Genomic DNA, 15,066 nt, shown 5'->3' on the forward strand with positions numbered 1-15,066 from the left:
ACGTTTGGTCTGCACTAGTGTCCTATCCTTGAATTCCCAGTGGACATCAAGAATTCAAGGGGATGGATTTTACTGTTCAAAGTGATGTCACACAGTGTTGTTCTTAAAACTGCTCACAAAGATTTAATGGCCACTGTGGGACAAACATCCTGTTTCCTAATAGTTAAATCTGGCACCCATTCAGAGGATCTCCAGGCATGCCGCAGTAGCAATTTCAGCAAACAGGATAAGCTACCAGTGACATTGAAGTATTCTCTAGGCATTGAACCTGGAAGTTAAAAACACAATCCCTTCATATTCAGTTTTAATATTCAGCTCGTAAAATAGATGATTATGATTGGATTGAGATAGAAGTTGAAATAAACTTTAAAAGGTTATCAAAAATCTATTTTACAGGGGAACCTTGATTATCTGAACGAGATGGGTGGGCACACTTTTGTTTGGATAATTGATTATTTGGTGAATCGATTCAATGCCTTTCCTCTGTGGCTCGGAGTTTTCTATTAAGTCTGCTCCCTGTTCAGACGAGGCAGCAGCATAACGTACACGCGAGCCCTCCGTCCTCCCCTGCAACGCTGTCCAACACCGCCCCCTGCCGAAACCCTGTCCAACACCGGCCCCGCCTGCCTAAACCCTGTCCAGCACCACCCCCCCCGCTCGCCTCCAACACTGCCTCACCCTGCCTAAACTCCGTCCAACATTGCCCGCCCTCAACCCTGATCAACACTGCCCCCTGCACAAACCCCATCCAACATTTCCCCCCTGCTCGCCCCCAACCCTGATCAACACTGCCCCCGCCCACCCCCCAACCCAGTCCAAAGCACCCCTGCACATTCCCCAACCCCATTCAACGCTGCCTCCCACAGTCCCCCAACATCGTCCATCCCCGCCCATCCCCCGCCCCCGACCCTGTCCAACACTGCCCCCCGCCCGCCTCCACCCCCACTTCCACGCGCCCCCCCCCCCCAAACTCCGGAGCAGTTGGACATCATCAAGGCTATTACTGCTGATACTGCTGATGCCTTTTGTGGTTGGGGGGCGGTGGTGAGTCTCAAAATAGCGCATGTGCGCACACCACACACACACAATGTTTTACTGCAACCTTTTGACAGGTTCCACTTTTGCCCTTTACAGGACAATGTTAGAGAGATTATCTGGGGAATGGGGTTTAGGGTATACTCTTGTATAGAACTCCAGGGAAAATGTGGGAAGAGAGAGAGGGTGGGGGGTCAGTAATTTAAAGACGGTGCCTGTGCTCCCACCAGTTGAGGACTGTTCTCGGCAGCACTCTTAATCACTGGAAACAAAAGACGTGATCGGTGTTGGACACACGTCTTTGATGTAATGTTTCTGTCAGGACCTCGAGATTTCTTTCGGATAATCCGGTTTTTGGATAGTTGGTATTCGGATAATCGAGATTCCTCTGTATCATCATAATGGAGAAATCTGACATCACTGAAATATGAAGTTAACTATTCAGAGCTGGTGAGGTTATTTAGCAATATTTGAAATGGGAGTAGAGTTAGAAACTTAATTACCCAAGAGTTTTCACATTGCGACATGGTGTAAAAGTCAGTTCACTGGTTTCTTAGGGGGATGCACTTTGTGTAAAGTACCTTAGCACTGCACCTCTGGAGAAGCATAGAGTCACTGACAGCAACTTCTGGGTTTCTCGGTTATTCTACACACATGAGGACTCTTGCAGTTTCACTGGAGAAAGAGCAATAAGGCCTGACTGTTTCATTGTCATTACCACTGTAATGTCCAGATCAATGTAAAAATTCTGGGTGCAGACTGGAATCCTAAAACTCTGCAATTTAATTAGTTTAAAGCTTAATAACAAATATTATATTTTCTACGGTCAACTTGGATTTAAAATGCATGATATTGCTATTAGGCAACCCAGATATTTTAATCTGATTTATTACAATAAATTAGGTACTTAACACTTAAGTTTTTCTGTGACCTATCAAATATGAACTTTAGATGGCCTGAATTGAATTAAAATTAAAAAAACAAAACTATCGAGACATGCACCTGTGTCTAAAATCTTGAATAACACATAAGAACATGTTTCATGTTATCACCTTTTTTTGAACTGTACTCTGAGTGTGTTGGATAAAGGAATGTCTTTGTGAAAGATTAACCATTATATATATTTTTGAATGAGGAGAAATGACAATTCAATTATCTAATATTCCAATACTTTATGACAGTAAAGCAAATTAGATAAAATTAAATTAAGAAGCAAATAACATTTTCATTTCTTTCCTGCCAGATACCATGTTCACAGCAAATTAGTGAGTTTCATGGCACCTATTGACCATAGTACAATGAACGATGATGCAAGGTAAGCAATAAATTATGGTCATCAAACGCGTCTCATGGCATAGTGATATTGACCTGTTCTTCAACCCATCACCCGCCCCTTTTTCTTGTTATCAGGTCACCATTTGTCACTGGCATCAAAGTGTATCCATGCCAAATCTACTGAAGTGATCTTGCTTCTTCCACTTCTCTAATTATAATGCTACTAAAGAGAAATCATTGCAAATTTATGGTTGGCCTGAGGTACATCTCTTCACAGATTGACTGCCATCACTGAGTTTTAATCACTTTTGTGCTATCCTGCAGAGCAAACTGAGATATCATAGAAAATGTATGTTGGATTTGGAAAGCTATAAAAAGTCTGCTATTCTCTATAATGGGTAAAAATGCTGGATTAATAGCTTTATATTGTAGCTTAACCTTTTGGGAGGAGGGTTTTATAAAGCTAGTTAGCTTTACATAAGTTTGTCTGTATAAGTGCGTACCTTTTATGGGAAATATTTGTAGATTCTGTGGGGTTCAAATTTTTGGCATAAGCAGGTAGTTTAATAGGCACACTTCCATTGTTATTTCTCCAATTTTGGAGGAACAGTCTCAATAGGTGAGTAACCTTTCTGCTCATTACTGTGAGAAATAATGAAACGTAAAAGAATTTCACTTTGAAACCCACATCTAGAAGGGCAATGATCGTTCTTTTGAGGGAACAAGTATTAGATCTGTTTATTTAGCTTGATTTTTTTACCTTTTTTCTTTCTGCCTGCATTTTGTTTTCAATTTCTTTGCATTATTGGCCCTGTTTAGCTCCAGGAACGCGACATCAGCAAATAAATGCTGAATGTAGTCCACTAATAATGACCAATAATGCGAACAGAGTTTTACTTTCCTGTGATACATATCTCCAGAGATAAAGGACAGCCCTGGAAAGATTGGAAATGGAAAGAAATGGACTCCTAAAGAGCTGAAACATTTGTTTGAAAACTATAGTGAAACTTAGTTATTTTCTTGAAATTAGTCTTATTTTTAGTTGCCTATTTTGCAAGTATTTATGTTGCGATTTTGTTTTTAATAACCAGGTATAGCTGTGTACACTTACTTCAGAAATCCATTGTTCTCAACAAGGTGGTTTCAGAATAAATGGGAACCCTGGCATATAAATCAGCCAGTAATATATTCATAAAATATAGCTTTTGGCATTCATTTTAATTTGGTTTGATTAATGCTGACAAGTACAAGTAAAGGGTAGGTTCCACTAAAGCATAAGGTGAGACAAGTTTCTTGTTACTTACTCAACTCTTTCCAATTAATTATCATATTCTTCTAGTCCTCTGAGAAAATGTTAAAGCCAAAGTTTTGCATATAAAATTAACAGCCAGTGACCCTGCACACTGCGAATATTTGGAGAAACCATTAGCCTGTGCAGCTTATAAAGGTTGTAGCAAACCATTTGGAATCTAATACTGAAGAGGCAGCCAGGCTTATGAATTGGCTATTCTGAGGTAACAATTTACATTCCTTTCAACAGTAAGGAATTGGGTGCCAATTAAATCATTCAGAAGTTTTCACAGCTATATAGTGTAAGAACTTTTTTTTTGATTTGGAACGTGCTTGGGGTAAAACATATTTTTAATGAATTTATTCTCTGTGTTAATGGAAATGTTCTTTATTTGGTTGAGTGGCATCAGCTTTTGCCAGCAGCACCTGGCAGAGTGTATCTGAATATTGCAATGTCTGTCTTTAGTTTCTTTGAACGGAAGGGATTGAGGTGATATTTTCAATTAAACCGTGACTAGATGGATAATTGTGGAGCAGTAGTAATTCTTCCGTAGATTGAAATGTTTTTATCTTCCAAGTTCTGGAAGATATGCATGCATTTATGGATGATGGTTGACATAAAGCAGGGAGTGTTGTTTTAAAATGCTGATGTAGAGTTATCTATTTCAATTGCGTAGCAACAAAGAATTGTAATGGAAGCCACTTTTGGGCTATTTTAAATCAGCAAGCTGTTTTTGCAAACATGATATACTTAGACAGTTTTCCATCTGTACCCATTAATCTATCAGTTCTACTTTACAGTAGGATGTACACTTTTAAATGAGCTGTAAGGTGTTTTGGAGTGTCCTGAGGTGATGAGAGGTGCTATATCAACTCATTTCTTTCTTTGAAATGACAGGTGAGCAGCTGTCTCAAGTCTTGAAAAATATGTTTTATATGGCTGCAAAGGCTAGGCAAAAAAGTGAATTCATCTTTCGTGACCTGTTGAATTCCTGGATGCCTTTAATCAGGGCTATTTTTCTAGATACTTATGGATCCCATCTAGGCTGTTACTAATAATTTGAGCATAAGTTATTTCTTTTTCTGGAGCATTTTGCAAACACACTAATTTTTCTTTAGTTTTCAATGAGACAAGGGTGTCATTAGCATTTGTTCCCATCTCTAACTGCCCTTGCAACTTGCTAGGCCATTTCACAGAATAGGAGAAAGTGAGGACTCTAGATGCTGGAGATCACAGTTGAGAGTGTGCTGCTGGAAAAGCACAGCAGGTCAGGCAGCATCTGAGGAGCAGGAGAGTCGACGTTTTGGGCAAGAGCCCTGATAAAGGGCTCCTTGCTCAAAACATTGATTCTCCTGCTTCTCGGATGCTGCCTGACCTGCTGTCCTTTTTCAGCACCACACTCATTTCAGAGAATGGCAGAGAGCCAGTCTCAATGCTGTGGATCTGGAATTACATGTGTTTTTTAAAAGGCAAATAATGACCATTTCACTGTCACTGAGACTAGCTTTTAATTCCAGACATTATTTATTGAATGTGAATTCTATTTGCCGCAATAGTGGGATCTGAGCCCATGACACAGAGCACAAACCTGGGTTTATGGGTTCCTCGTCATTATCATTATGTTATCACTTCCATGACACGTGCTGCTGGTGATAAGTGCACTAATTTGCTATAGTATCTGTAGTATACATTAGCATAGAGGTTATGTATTGAAAGATGCATAATCATGTGATGGAATTTTTAAGGAATGTTATCAAACCAGATTGATTTATAACCGCTATAGGTAAATCTAAGCTGCCACCTCCATTTTAGTATTTTGTTTTATCACTTGTTTCTTTAATTCTATTAGCTTCTCTGTATGTAAACATATGTCTTCCTCCCAGGAGATTGTTCTCCTGTTATCATAATTCAAATGCCAAACCAGACCAACCTGGAAAATTATGATATTACAGCCACAATTGATACTTCTATGACTAGGAATAAACAAATCACAACTCAAGAAGGACCTTTTAATTCTCTCTGTCCCACTTTCTTACCGACAAAAACATGACAAAAGTAGAATTTACATTGCTGAAGTGTTCTAACATGTGAGTAAAGCAAATGAGCTTGATTGACAGGAATCCAGCGAGTTTAGCTCACAATCTTTGGTTTCGGAAACAAAAGCTCAATCATTTTAGCTGTTAGTTCATCTATTTTCTTATGCTTGAAACTATTTGTTCCAGATCCCTTGAATGAGCAGGGTATTCCTGATCCTTGGTGTCAAAGCGTTCATGTCTTGAGATGATCTTTTGAAAAGGATTAAAGAAGACTTTTATTTTGTATTTTCCTTCTGATCACTTTGTCTACTTTTATTTTCGTTGCCTCTTTCCCTCCTCTTAGTTTTAAAGTCCAAGACATGAGCTGAATAATATCTGTGATTCTTTATAATCTAATGTGTCATAGAGTTTTACAGCAGGGAAACAGACCCTTCAGTCCACCACATCCATGCCAATCAAATTTCTCAAACTAAACTAGTCCCACTTGCCTGTGTTTGGCACATATCCCTCTAAACATTTCCTATTCATGTACCTATCCAAATGTCTGTTAAATATTGTAATTATATCTGCATCTACCACTTCCTCTGGCAGTTCATTCCACACATGAACCACCCTCTGTGTGAAAAAGTTGCCCCTCAGGTCCTTTCTAAATCTTTCTTCTCTCAGTTTAAAAATATGCTCTATAGTTTTTATAAATCACTATAAGGTCCCCCTCAGCCTCCTGCGCTGCAGCGAAAAAAGGTCCACCCTATCCTGAAACTCAGACTTTCCAGTCCTGGCAGTATTCTGGTAAGTCTCTTCTGAATTCTCTCCAATTAAATGTACACAGTACTCTAAAAATGTCCTCCCCAATGTCCTGTACAACCTCAGCATGATGTCCCAACTTCTGTACTCAGTGGTTTGAGCAATGAAGTCAAGACTGCCTTAAGGCAAGACACCTTCTTAATCACCATGTCCACTTGTGATGCAACTTTCAAAGAACTATGTTCCTGAACTCCCAGGTGTCTCTGTTTGACGACACTACCCAGGACCCAAACATTAACTATATAAATCCTGTCTTTGTTTGTTTTACCAAAATGCAAGACCTTTTATTTATCCAAATTAAACTTCATCTGCTAGTCCTCAGCTCATTGGCTCACTTGATCAAGATCCCTTTATAATCTTAGACAACCTTCTTCACTCTTGTCATCTGCAAACTTACTAATCATGCCTCCTTATTAACTATTCTAATCCAAATCATTTATGCTGTTTAATTTTTGGAATGACCAGTACAGTTGGTTTATCTCTCTAACCTATTACGTTTGTAAGATATGGAGCACAAAGATCAGTATAGACTGGTCTTGTTTGTATGCCTTGGCTTATCGCTGACCTAGGGATTGACTATGTGATTTGGTGACTGCTGTGCTTGAATGCAATGTCATATAGCTTTAGGTACATCTTGGTACCTTTTGACAATTTAGACTTTAAGAAAAATACATCCGAATACCACTGCTGGAACCAACTGCTTAACTGGGAACTACACAAGTTCTCCCTCTAATGATTCAACTTAGATCCCTAAGCTGTGACCTATTTGATGAAATAGGCTATTGCACCTGCTATCTTCCTTGACATGAGACTTGCTGAAAGAAGGAGATACAGTCTTTATATATCTGCAATCTGTAGGCAGTCCCATGATTTCTTTCAATTCAATATTGCAAAACAGTATGATTTAAATCATTTGTTCCACATCTTTTGTATGCAAGTATGAAACCTTATTAGAATAATAAAGGAAAATAGATGGCGCAGTGGGTTAGGAGATTGACATTTTGATCTGGTTTGAATGTATCCAAATTGAATTGAAAGAGTTAAAGTTGCGAGGGCTAAGATTTAAAGTCAGTTTCAGAGGCTAAAAGACCAACCGCAATTTTAATTTAGTAATTAGTGAAATTTCATTCTGATTTCTTCCATAACTTTTGAGTAGTGGAAACTGCCTTAAACCCCAATTTTTAAAAATTCATAGAACAAATGAATAATGATTTCTTGAACAAATATATTATTGAATGTTTCACTTATTACAAAAAGTGCATGTTGGTAAATAGCAAAAACGATCATTTTGTAATTGTTGATTTTAATAGTTCAACTGTCAGCTGCCTTTCTTGTACCTCTATGATCAATCTGGCAAGTCGCAGTAGACAGGGCAAGTATGCAACACATATTGCTGTTGTAAAAACTGATTAAATCTTAAGTTATTTTACCTTTTAACAGTGTCATTAAGGAGCCTCATTACTCTTTTATTAGAGCATTGTAACTCACTCTATTCTTATCAGATTATGAAATGAACATAACTCATACTACATATTAGATCTCTTGTAAAGGGATTACAGCCTTGCATTAACTTAGATTGACACGGTTTATAATTTGCTTGTTGATACACATGCAGCGATGTCATGCATTTGACCTGCAGCAGCATGGAGGAAAGGGACACCCATACATCATCATTAAAGATGGCATCCGCTAAAGAATCAGAGCCACAGGGTCTTCCTGTAGTAATTGTCATGAAGGACAAAGAAGGCACTTTCAAGTGCAAACTGAAGTCTTGTTTAAACGTGAATGCTTAAACATTATGGCAGCATTGGAAATTGTCGGTGGATTCAGTAGAAACATTTGAATCTTACAATTAGGACTTTGCTTACATCAAAACTATTCAGCGAGTTTTAATGCTCTGGCATTTTGATTTGAAAGAAGTTTGCACTTTCAGAAGATTGAGCTTTTATTTCAGTTTCATTGCACATGAAAAAGTCCTTAAATAACAATTTTTCTAATGCTGGACCAGAATTTCTTTGACTCAAATGCATTTTTTACGATTACTAGACATTCCTTATTTTCACATTTTCATTTAACAAATAGGGTTCAAATAATGGCCAAATCTTTCTGTCAACAGCTGAGACTTATAAAGTTTCTGGGAAGAAACAGTAAGTCTGAGAGTTGAAAACATTTTAGAATTTGGCAAACGAGGAATATTAAAAACTGGAAGAGAAGATAAAACATGAAAGTAAACAGTAAGAAACATAAAAATGAACTGCAAAAGCTTCTATAGATATGTTAAAAAAAAGGGAAAGGATTAGCACATTCAAATGTTTGCCAATGTCGAGCAGAGACAGGATAAATTACAATGAGGGAAACGGAAGAGAAATTAAACAAACTTTTTTTGTCTGTCTTTATGGAAAAAGATTCATAAAAACTCCTTCCAGGACTAGGAGGGATCCAAGGAACTAGCAAGAAAGATGAACTAAAAGAAATAAGTATTAGAAAACAAAAGGTAGCATTAGAGAAAATAATGTGACTGAAAGTTGGTAAATCTCCTTGACCTGATGACCAGAGCTTTGAAAGTGGTACTTCTGCTCATTAGTGTTTAGAAGAATATGGTGATTGTATTGAAGCATGTAAAATTCTGGGGAGGTTTGGTAAAAGTACCTGCTGACAAACACCTTCCTTGTGAGAATGTCTACGACTGGGGGGACAGTTTCTGAAAAAGGTTCTCGTATTTGAGAAAAATGATGTTTCTTTTTTCTGAGAATCATCTAATCTTCTAAATTCTCTACTCCGTAAAGCAGTAGAGACGAGGTCATTCATTATATTTAAGACTGATCTGGCCGATTTCAACGAAGGTAATGAGGGGGGACAGGGAAGAATATGAAGTTGAGGGCACCATCAGATTATCTCCAATCTTGTTGAATGGCAGAGCAGGCTCAAGAGGCCAAATGACCCATGCCTTCTATTTCTTATGTTGTCTTCAGAGATGGATGGGCTCAATGGATCAGTTGGTCTTTCACCTGCCATCAGTTTCATGTTAGTAAAAGTTAAGAAAGAGGATATGTTCAGTGTTAATACTGTGGAAAAATGTTGACTAAAATTGTTCCTTAGTGTAACAAATGGAATTAGATTTGCAGTCAGATTTTGTGGTTGGTCATATGAACTGTGTCCATGCAAAATAAATGTGGTGGTTCAAAAAATAGTTTTTGCAATAAATGAAAGATAAATCCATTAACAATTTGAATCCTTCATTTGTACTCTCAGGATTTGTCACAAAGCAACCTGAAGATTTGGCATTAGAATCTGCTAAAGGCAAGGAACACTGAAGAAAAGCTGGCACAGAGTTTTTAAAGTAAATTGTAAAAATAGTTGAGATTTCATCTGCTGAAAGCTGTCGTTTTCAGCATCAAGTTGACCAATCTTTAAAATGACCTGCATTTCAATTGGATAATCATTAATTATAGCTAATTTGATTAATATTTCCTTGAACATTCCGCTGCACTTGAGGATTGTTCAAAAAGAACAAAATTTGTTTAAACCAGAAAGAATTCTGCTTCAATCGGTGAGTGCTGTTCAGGTAGTGTTAGTGGGTCCATTGGTGCTGGAGCTTTATTCGAGTCAGAACTCCGGTATTCCTATTATTTATATATTATTGATATATATTAAAATAGAAAAATTGCAATGTGATCACTCAACTAAGTGGAAAAACTTTGCGAACTGTTTAGCTCAAGGCTAAATCATCATCAATAATTTAGTATGTTCCCTAAGACTGCAGTTGTACTAATCTGAATCTTGTTTTTGATTCAATGCACAGTGGTCACAACCAGAGGGAAATGACCATTCTGATTTAATGAACATTTCAGCAATTCCAAAGCCATTTGCAGTACATGGAAAGTCAGAATGATCTGTGCAATAGAGAGGACTTTTAATACTTACTGAAAACTGGCTTCATGTGGCATTGGTTGCCCTTGCCCTTGCCCTCGTTCCACAGTGAGTGCAAACTGTGTAAGGTTAAGCTGCCCGGCTGACTCCTCGCATTCCTGAAAAGAAAACCCTCTAGTTCAGGGTAAAACTAATTTGTTCTTTTCAAAGAATAATGAAGAAACATCACAAAACTGTATTTTCAAAGGAAGCTGTTGTATTTCCAAGATGTCAGTGACAACCATGTGAGGTGTGACTTGATCGCACCTGCTAGAACACGAGAGCAACATATTCTGGAAATTTCTTCAACAATAATCCTTGGCCAAAGTTCCTTTCTTTCAGAAGAGTATTCTTATGAAATTTGTTTTCTATTTTCCTGAAGAATGCATGTATGTTTTGGGGAGATTTGGATGCATAAGTGTTTGTACTTGTATATTATGGATTGTGCAGTTATTACATCATTAGTCAATAAGTTTTGTTTTCTAAGTAAACCAATAATAGTACCTCTTAAGAGACCTGGTTGATAGATCTTTATGTTTAAAGCCTGATATAGATATTTAATTGATCATCTTGGTTACTGAAAACAGTATTTTTACTTTCTGTTTTGACCCGTGGAATATTGGGACTAGAGTAACAGTGCAATCCTCCAGCCTTAGTCATAGCACAGGTCAAAGTCATATATGACTCGGAGCTGATTATTCCATAATGTTACTTGTCACATCTTTTCTCTGGTAAAGTATGAGTAGCAGCTGCTGCTGTTGAAGTAACCTTGGTGAACTGCTGCAGTGTACATCGTACTTAAACCAGGCATTGAAAGTGAAAGCCTTCAAGATTGGATGTGTTGAGTTGTAATGTTAGATATGTTGTGAATTTGGAGAGACCAGGTTTCTCCAATTCATAGACCAAAAATAGTTCTTTGCCCATATCAAAGTTAAAGGCTGGTGAAATGATTTACAAAAACATAATTCTGAGATTGACCAGCTGCTTACTGCTATTCCTTATAGTTGCCACTCCACCCAAGCATTTCTAAGTGTTGATGGTATCTTTTTCATTCACAGTTGGTTGTCTATTCCAAATTCTCACAGTTGTGTACTATAATATATTTCTCTGCCTTCTACCTGCAGTTCCATGTGTTCAACTTGACAAGCATGTTTTACACATTCAACTGCTGAAAATAATCTATTCCTGTCACTCAGTTCAATTTATTTGAAACTGGTGCTGAAAACTGCATTCAGTGGCTTATTTTGTAGTCTTCCAAAAGATTTTATATGTTTCTCAATTATTGGTCTTCAATGTTCCAAACTTCATACCAAATCACTTTATACTTTTGCATTTATCCACTTCCAGTACTGCTTGTAATGGCTTATGAACCTGATTCCTAAAATCCAAACGATCAACAACCATCGTCAACACAACTCACCATTTCCACATTCAAAGTATATTTCTCTTCACCAAATGTATTGCCTCAAGTTTACTGACGTTGAAATTCCTTTCCCACTTCTCGACCATTTCACCACCATATCAATATCCCCTAACACTCTATGTTGTTATTTTAATATCATCTGAAAGTTTAGACAACATTGTAAATATTCAATATATGCTTAATTTATTATACTTTAAGTCACTAGCTGCAGTGAACTGTAGTGATCTTGGGTCAGATACTCAAGGGCGCACCTATCCACTTCTTTAAGAAACTGCCCTTAACTTGTCCTTTTTGCTTCCTTCCCTCTTAAAGTTTGATTCCAATTTGTTTCCTACTGTATAATTTCGTACATTTAGCTTTTCATGTGGCCTCCTCTGTGATATCTCCAAAGGCTTATGAAGCCCATGTGCAACCTTTCCATTGCATTTTCCTCATATACGTTCTGAAAGAACTCCGAGGTTGAACTTGAATTATTTCGCAATTTTAGTAAATCTGTCGGTATTTCTTTTTAGAAAATGAAAGCAATCAACTTGTTGCAATGATGCCCTTCAGTATGTGTTAGAAGTGTATAGGGCTGTAAAATTTTATAATGTAGACATTTGAAATGGCTGGTATTTAAATTTGAGTGTCTCTTGAGAAAAAGATCCTCTCAACTGTCTATTTCTTTGACTTTTTTTTTCTGATGCTGCAGAACAATATAATTGTTTGGTATTACAAATAGCATACAAAACTACTTAACACATGGAACTTTAGTAGCTGAGCACAGATAAACCGTAGCTGTTCTGTTGCTCTCTGCAGTCCAGAGGCATTCCTGTCTCAGCTATAATGAAAACATTCTTGGGTGTATTATTTCAGACAAGGCAGTTCAAGTTTATTTCGGTAAATTAGATTTCAGTACTTAGGGAAGATCTTGATTAAAAGTTGTTAAATAATTACAGTATGGTATTTTATAGTTCATAAAGTGAGTAGAATTTTATGCAACCACACATGCTAAAATCGATCAAGTAATATCCCTTTCCCAGTTTGCATGGATTGGTTGGATCTGGCTTTGAACCCCATGATGGTCATGGAAGTGTGCAGGAGGTAATTTAACCCCGGTTGCCTCCAGTAACGAGGCTGGGGAAAAGGGGATCCTAGTTTCTTTTAAGATATAATTCGAGGGGTTCACTCTGAAATGACAGATCCATCCATAACAACGTTTGGAGCTGAGGTGAGTCTCCAGATACACCAAGCAAACATCAGCTCTTGTCTTTCTACTTGACAATAGGAACTCTGTCAACTTGGTTGGACAGTCTTTTTCTTGAACATAAGTATCCCCCAATTCCCTTATAAATGAAATATGATCCAACTGGAGATAAAATCATTCTGTCATTACAGCTGACCTCATTACAAGCCAGGAATCCAGTTTGTGGCCTAGTTTTTTGAGGAACTTGGTGTCACACAAGTACAATTTTCAGTTAAATTGTCAGATTAGTTTACCATATTCGCTTCAGTTAACTTGTTTCGGTTAAGTAAAAAATGCTGTCTTCCCTCTGAAGCAGTTTTGATATGTAAATGATAGTTATCCATTGAAACTGATGTATAGGTGAATCTTGGAGTACACCAAGCAGAGATCAGTTGTTGTCTTGCACCAGTACACTGATCTATGCGATGCTTTGGTGAAATTCTGATCAGCAATATAAACATCCTTACTATCGTATATAAACATTTGCTTAATTTAAAGTTCATATTTTCCCAAGTAATGAAAGCCCTGTTTGTGTTATTAAGAATCCTGAGTGAAATGTTCCTGGACAGCCTGGATTGAATTCCCATTGCAAGTAATAAGTCTGCAGCCCAAAACAGGCTTTATATTTCAATATAATTGACATTAATTTGGCTGTTTTGTTTGGACACCATAACAGTAGACAGTTTGTAAAACTGAAGTATCAAACTGATGCAACAGGAGATATTGTTCAGAATTTAAGATGTACTGACTCCAAATAAAACTGAAGGAAATGGTTACATATTAAGGATTTAATCGAACCTGCCCCAAGCAATTAGTCTTAAATAGTAATTACTGTTGAAAACTTAGATTGACTTGTATAAGGTGTGCAAAATGTTTTTGATTCAGTCTAGAAGGTTATTTCATAATATATAGGTTAGATTATATACAGTAACCTTTGCTAATCTGGAAATCTGTTACTTGGTAATACCCATTGTGCAGAATTCTTAACCTGACCACATATTTGCTGATGATCCTTTATATTTTTGAGAGTATTGATATGTAAGATGCAGTATTTGAACAGTTAAAGCAGATTTTGAATACTCTTTAGAATGTTTTATCACTGGTTGAGGTAAATATAAATATCCATGGTGTTTTAGGTTCTCACATATTGGACTTCCTTGTGTGATTCGATAATCCAGACCTGATTTGGTCCCTCGCATTCCAGACTGGACAGTTCTGTGTGTACTTTGAATAGTGTGATATAATTATAGCTTTAACAACATGTTTAAAAGTCAAGCAACCTCAATATAATTTTAGGCTTGTGTAGTACTAATTATAAGTTTTTAGCTGTTTTATGAGGAGTGGGGCACCACATTGTGTAGCATGTATATTATTCTGCTGAAATGAGCTGCGTGGAACATATTGTCACATTTTTGTAATTTTATACTCAATAGGTCTGATTCCAAGCTCAGAATTAATTCTGTGCAAACTTTTGTGGCTGCTCATCAGTTGGATGTTACTGATTTTCTTTTAATTCTTATTTTGTGATATTTACCTGTCAGACGGATCATCTCAAATCTTTTGGTCGACACCAGGTACCCATCATTTCTGATGATGGGTCAGCATTGATTGCAAACATTAACAAATGTTTGACCTGCTGAGTATTTCTAGCATTTTCTGTTTTTATTACCCAGTGGTTTGATGTTGTAATGTAGCTGAGCCACTCAGACCAGAATGGTCCGGGTGCAGTCCTGATCTATATTGAGGTAGTTGGTCACAGTCAGTGTTTGTACAGAATGTGAAATAATCCAGGCCTGTATCTGGATACAAAGTGATACTTCCACCTCTGCATTTCAACCTCACCCCTAACTAAAATTAGAAAACCATGTACATTTATGGCTGGTTCATCTTACACTGATCTATATAGTAAATATGTTAACTGATGATCCTGATGTCTGCCAGACTATCATCAGGAAGAGGAGAAAATTGGCAAAAAGAAAAGAAATGTTGCAAAATATGTTTATGTAAAGTTGTTTGCCAAAATGAATAATTGATTTGCAGTGTTTGATTTCTGAGCATTACACATACA

The 15,066-nt window shown here is 37.2% G+C and overlaps 1 protein-coding gene across 4 annotated transcripts in view; it reads left to right on the forward strand.

Annotated features, from left to right (window-relative positions):
• Nucleotides 1-15,066, forward strand: part of aatf (apoptosis antagonizing transcription factor) — a 115,591-nt gene that overhangs the window by 83,386 nt on the left and 17,139 nt on the right. For all 4 annotated transcript variants that reach the window (XM_072589675.1, XM_072589676.1, XM_072589673.1 and 1 more), the window contains exon 11: nt 2,279-2,350. In XM_072589675.1, coding sequence (XP_072445776.1) covers nt 2,279-2,350 — 72 coding nt within the window. The remainder of the gene's footprint in view (nt 1-2,278; nt 2,351-15,066) is intronic.

The sequence above is a fragment of the Chiloscyllium punctatum genome, chromosome 19 (assembly GCF_047496795.1).
Source record: "Chiloscyllium punctatum isolate Juve2018m chromosome 19, sChiPun1.3, whole genome shotgun sequence".
Lineage (NCBI taxonomy): Eukaryota > Metazoa > Chordata > Chondrichthyes > Orectolobiformes > Hemiscylliidae > Chiloscyllium > Chiloscyllium punctatum.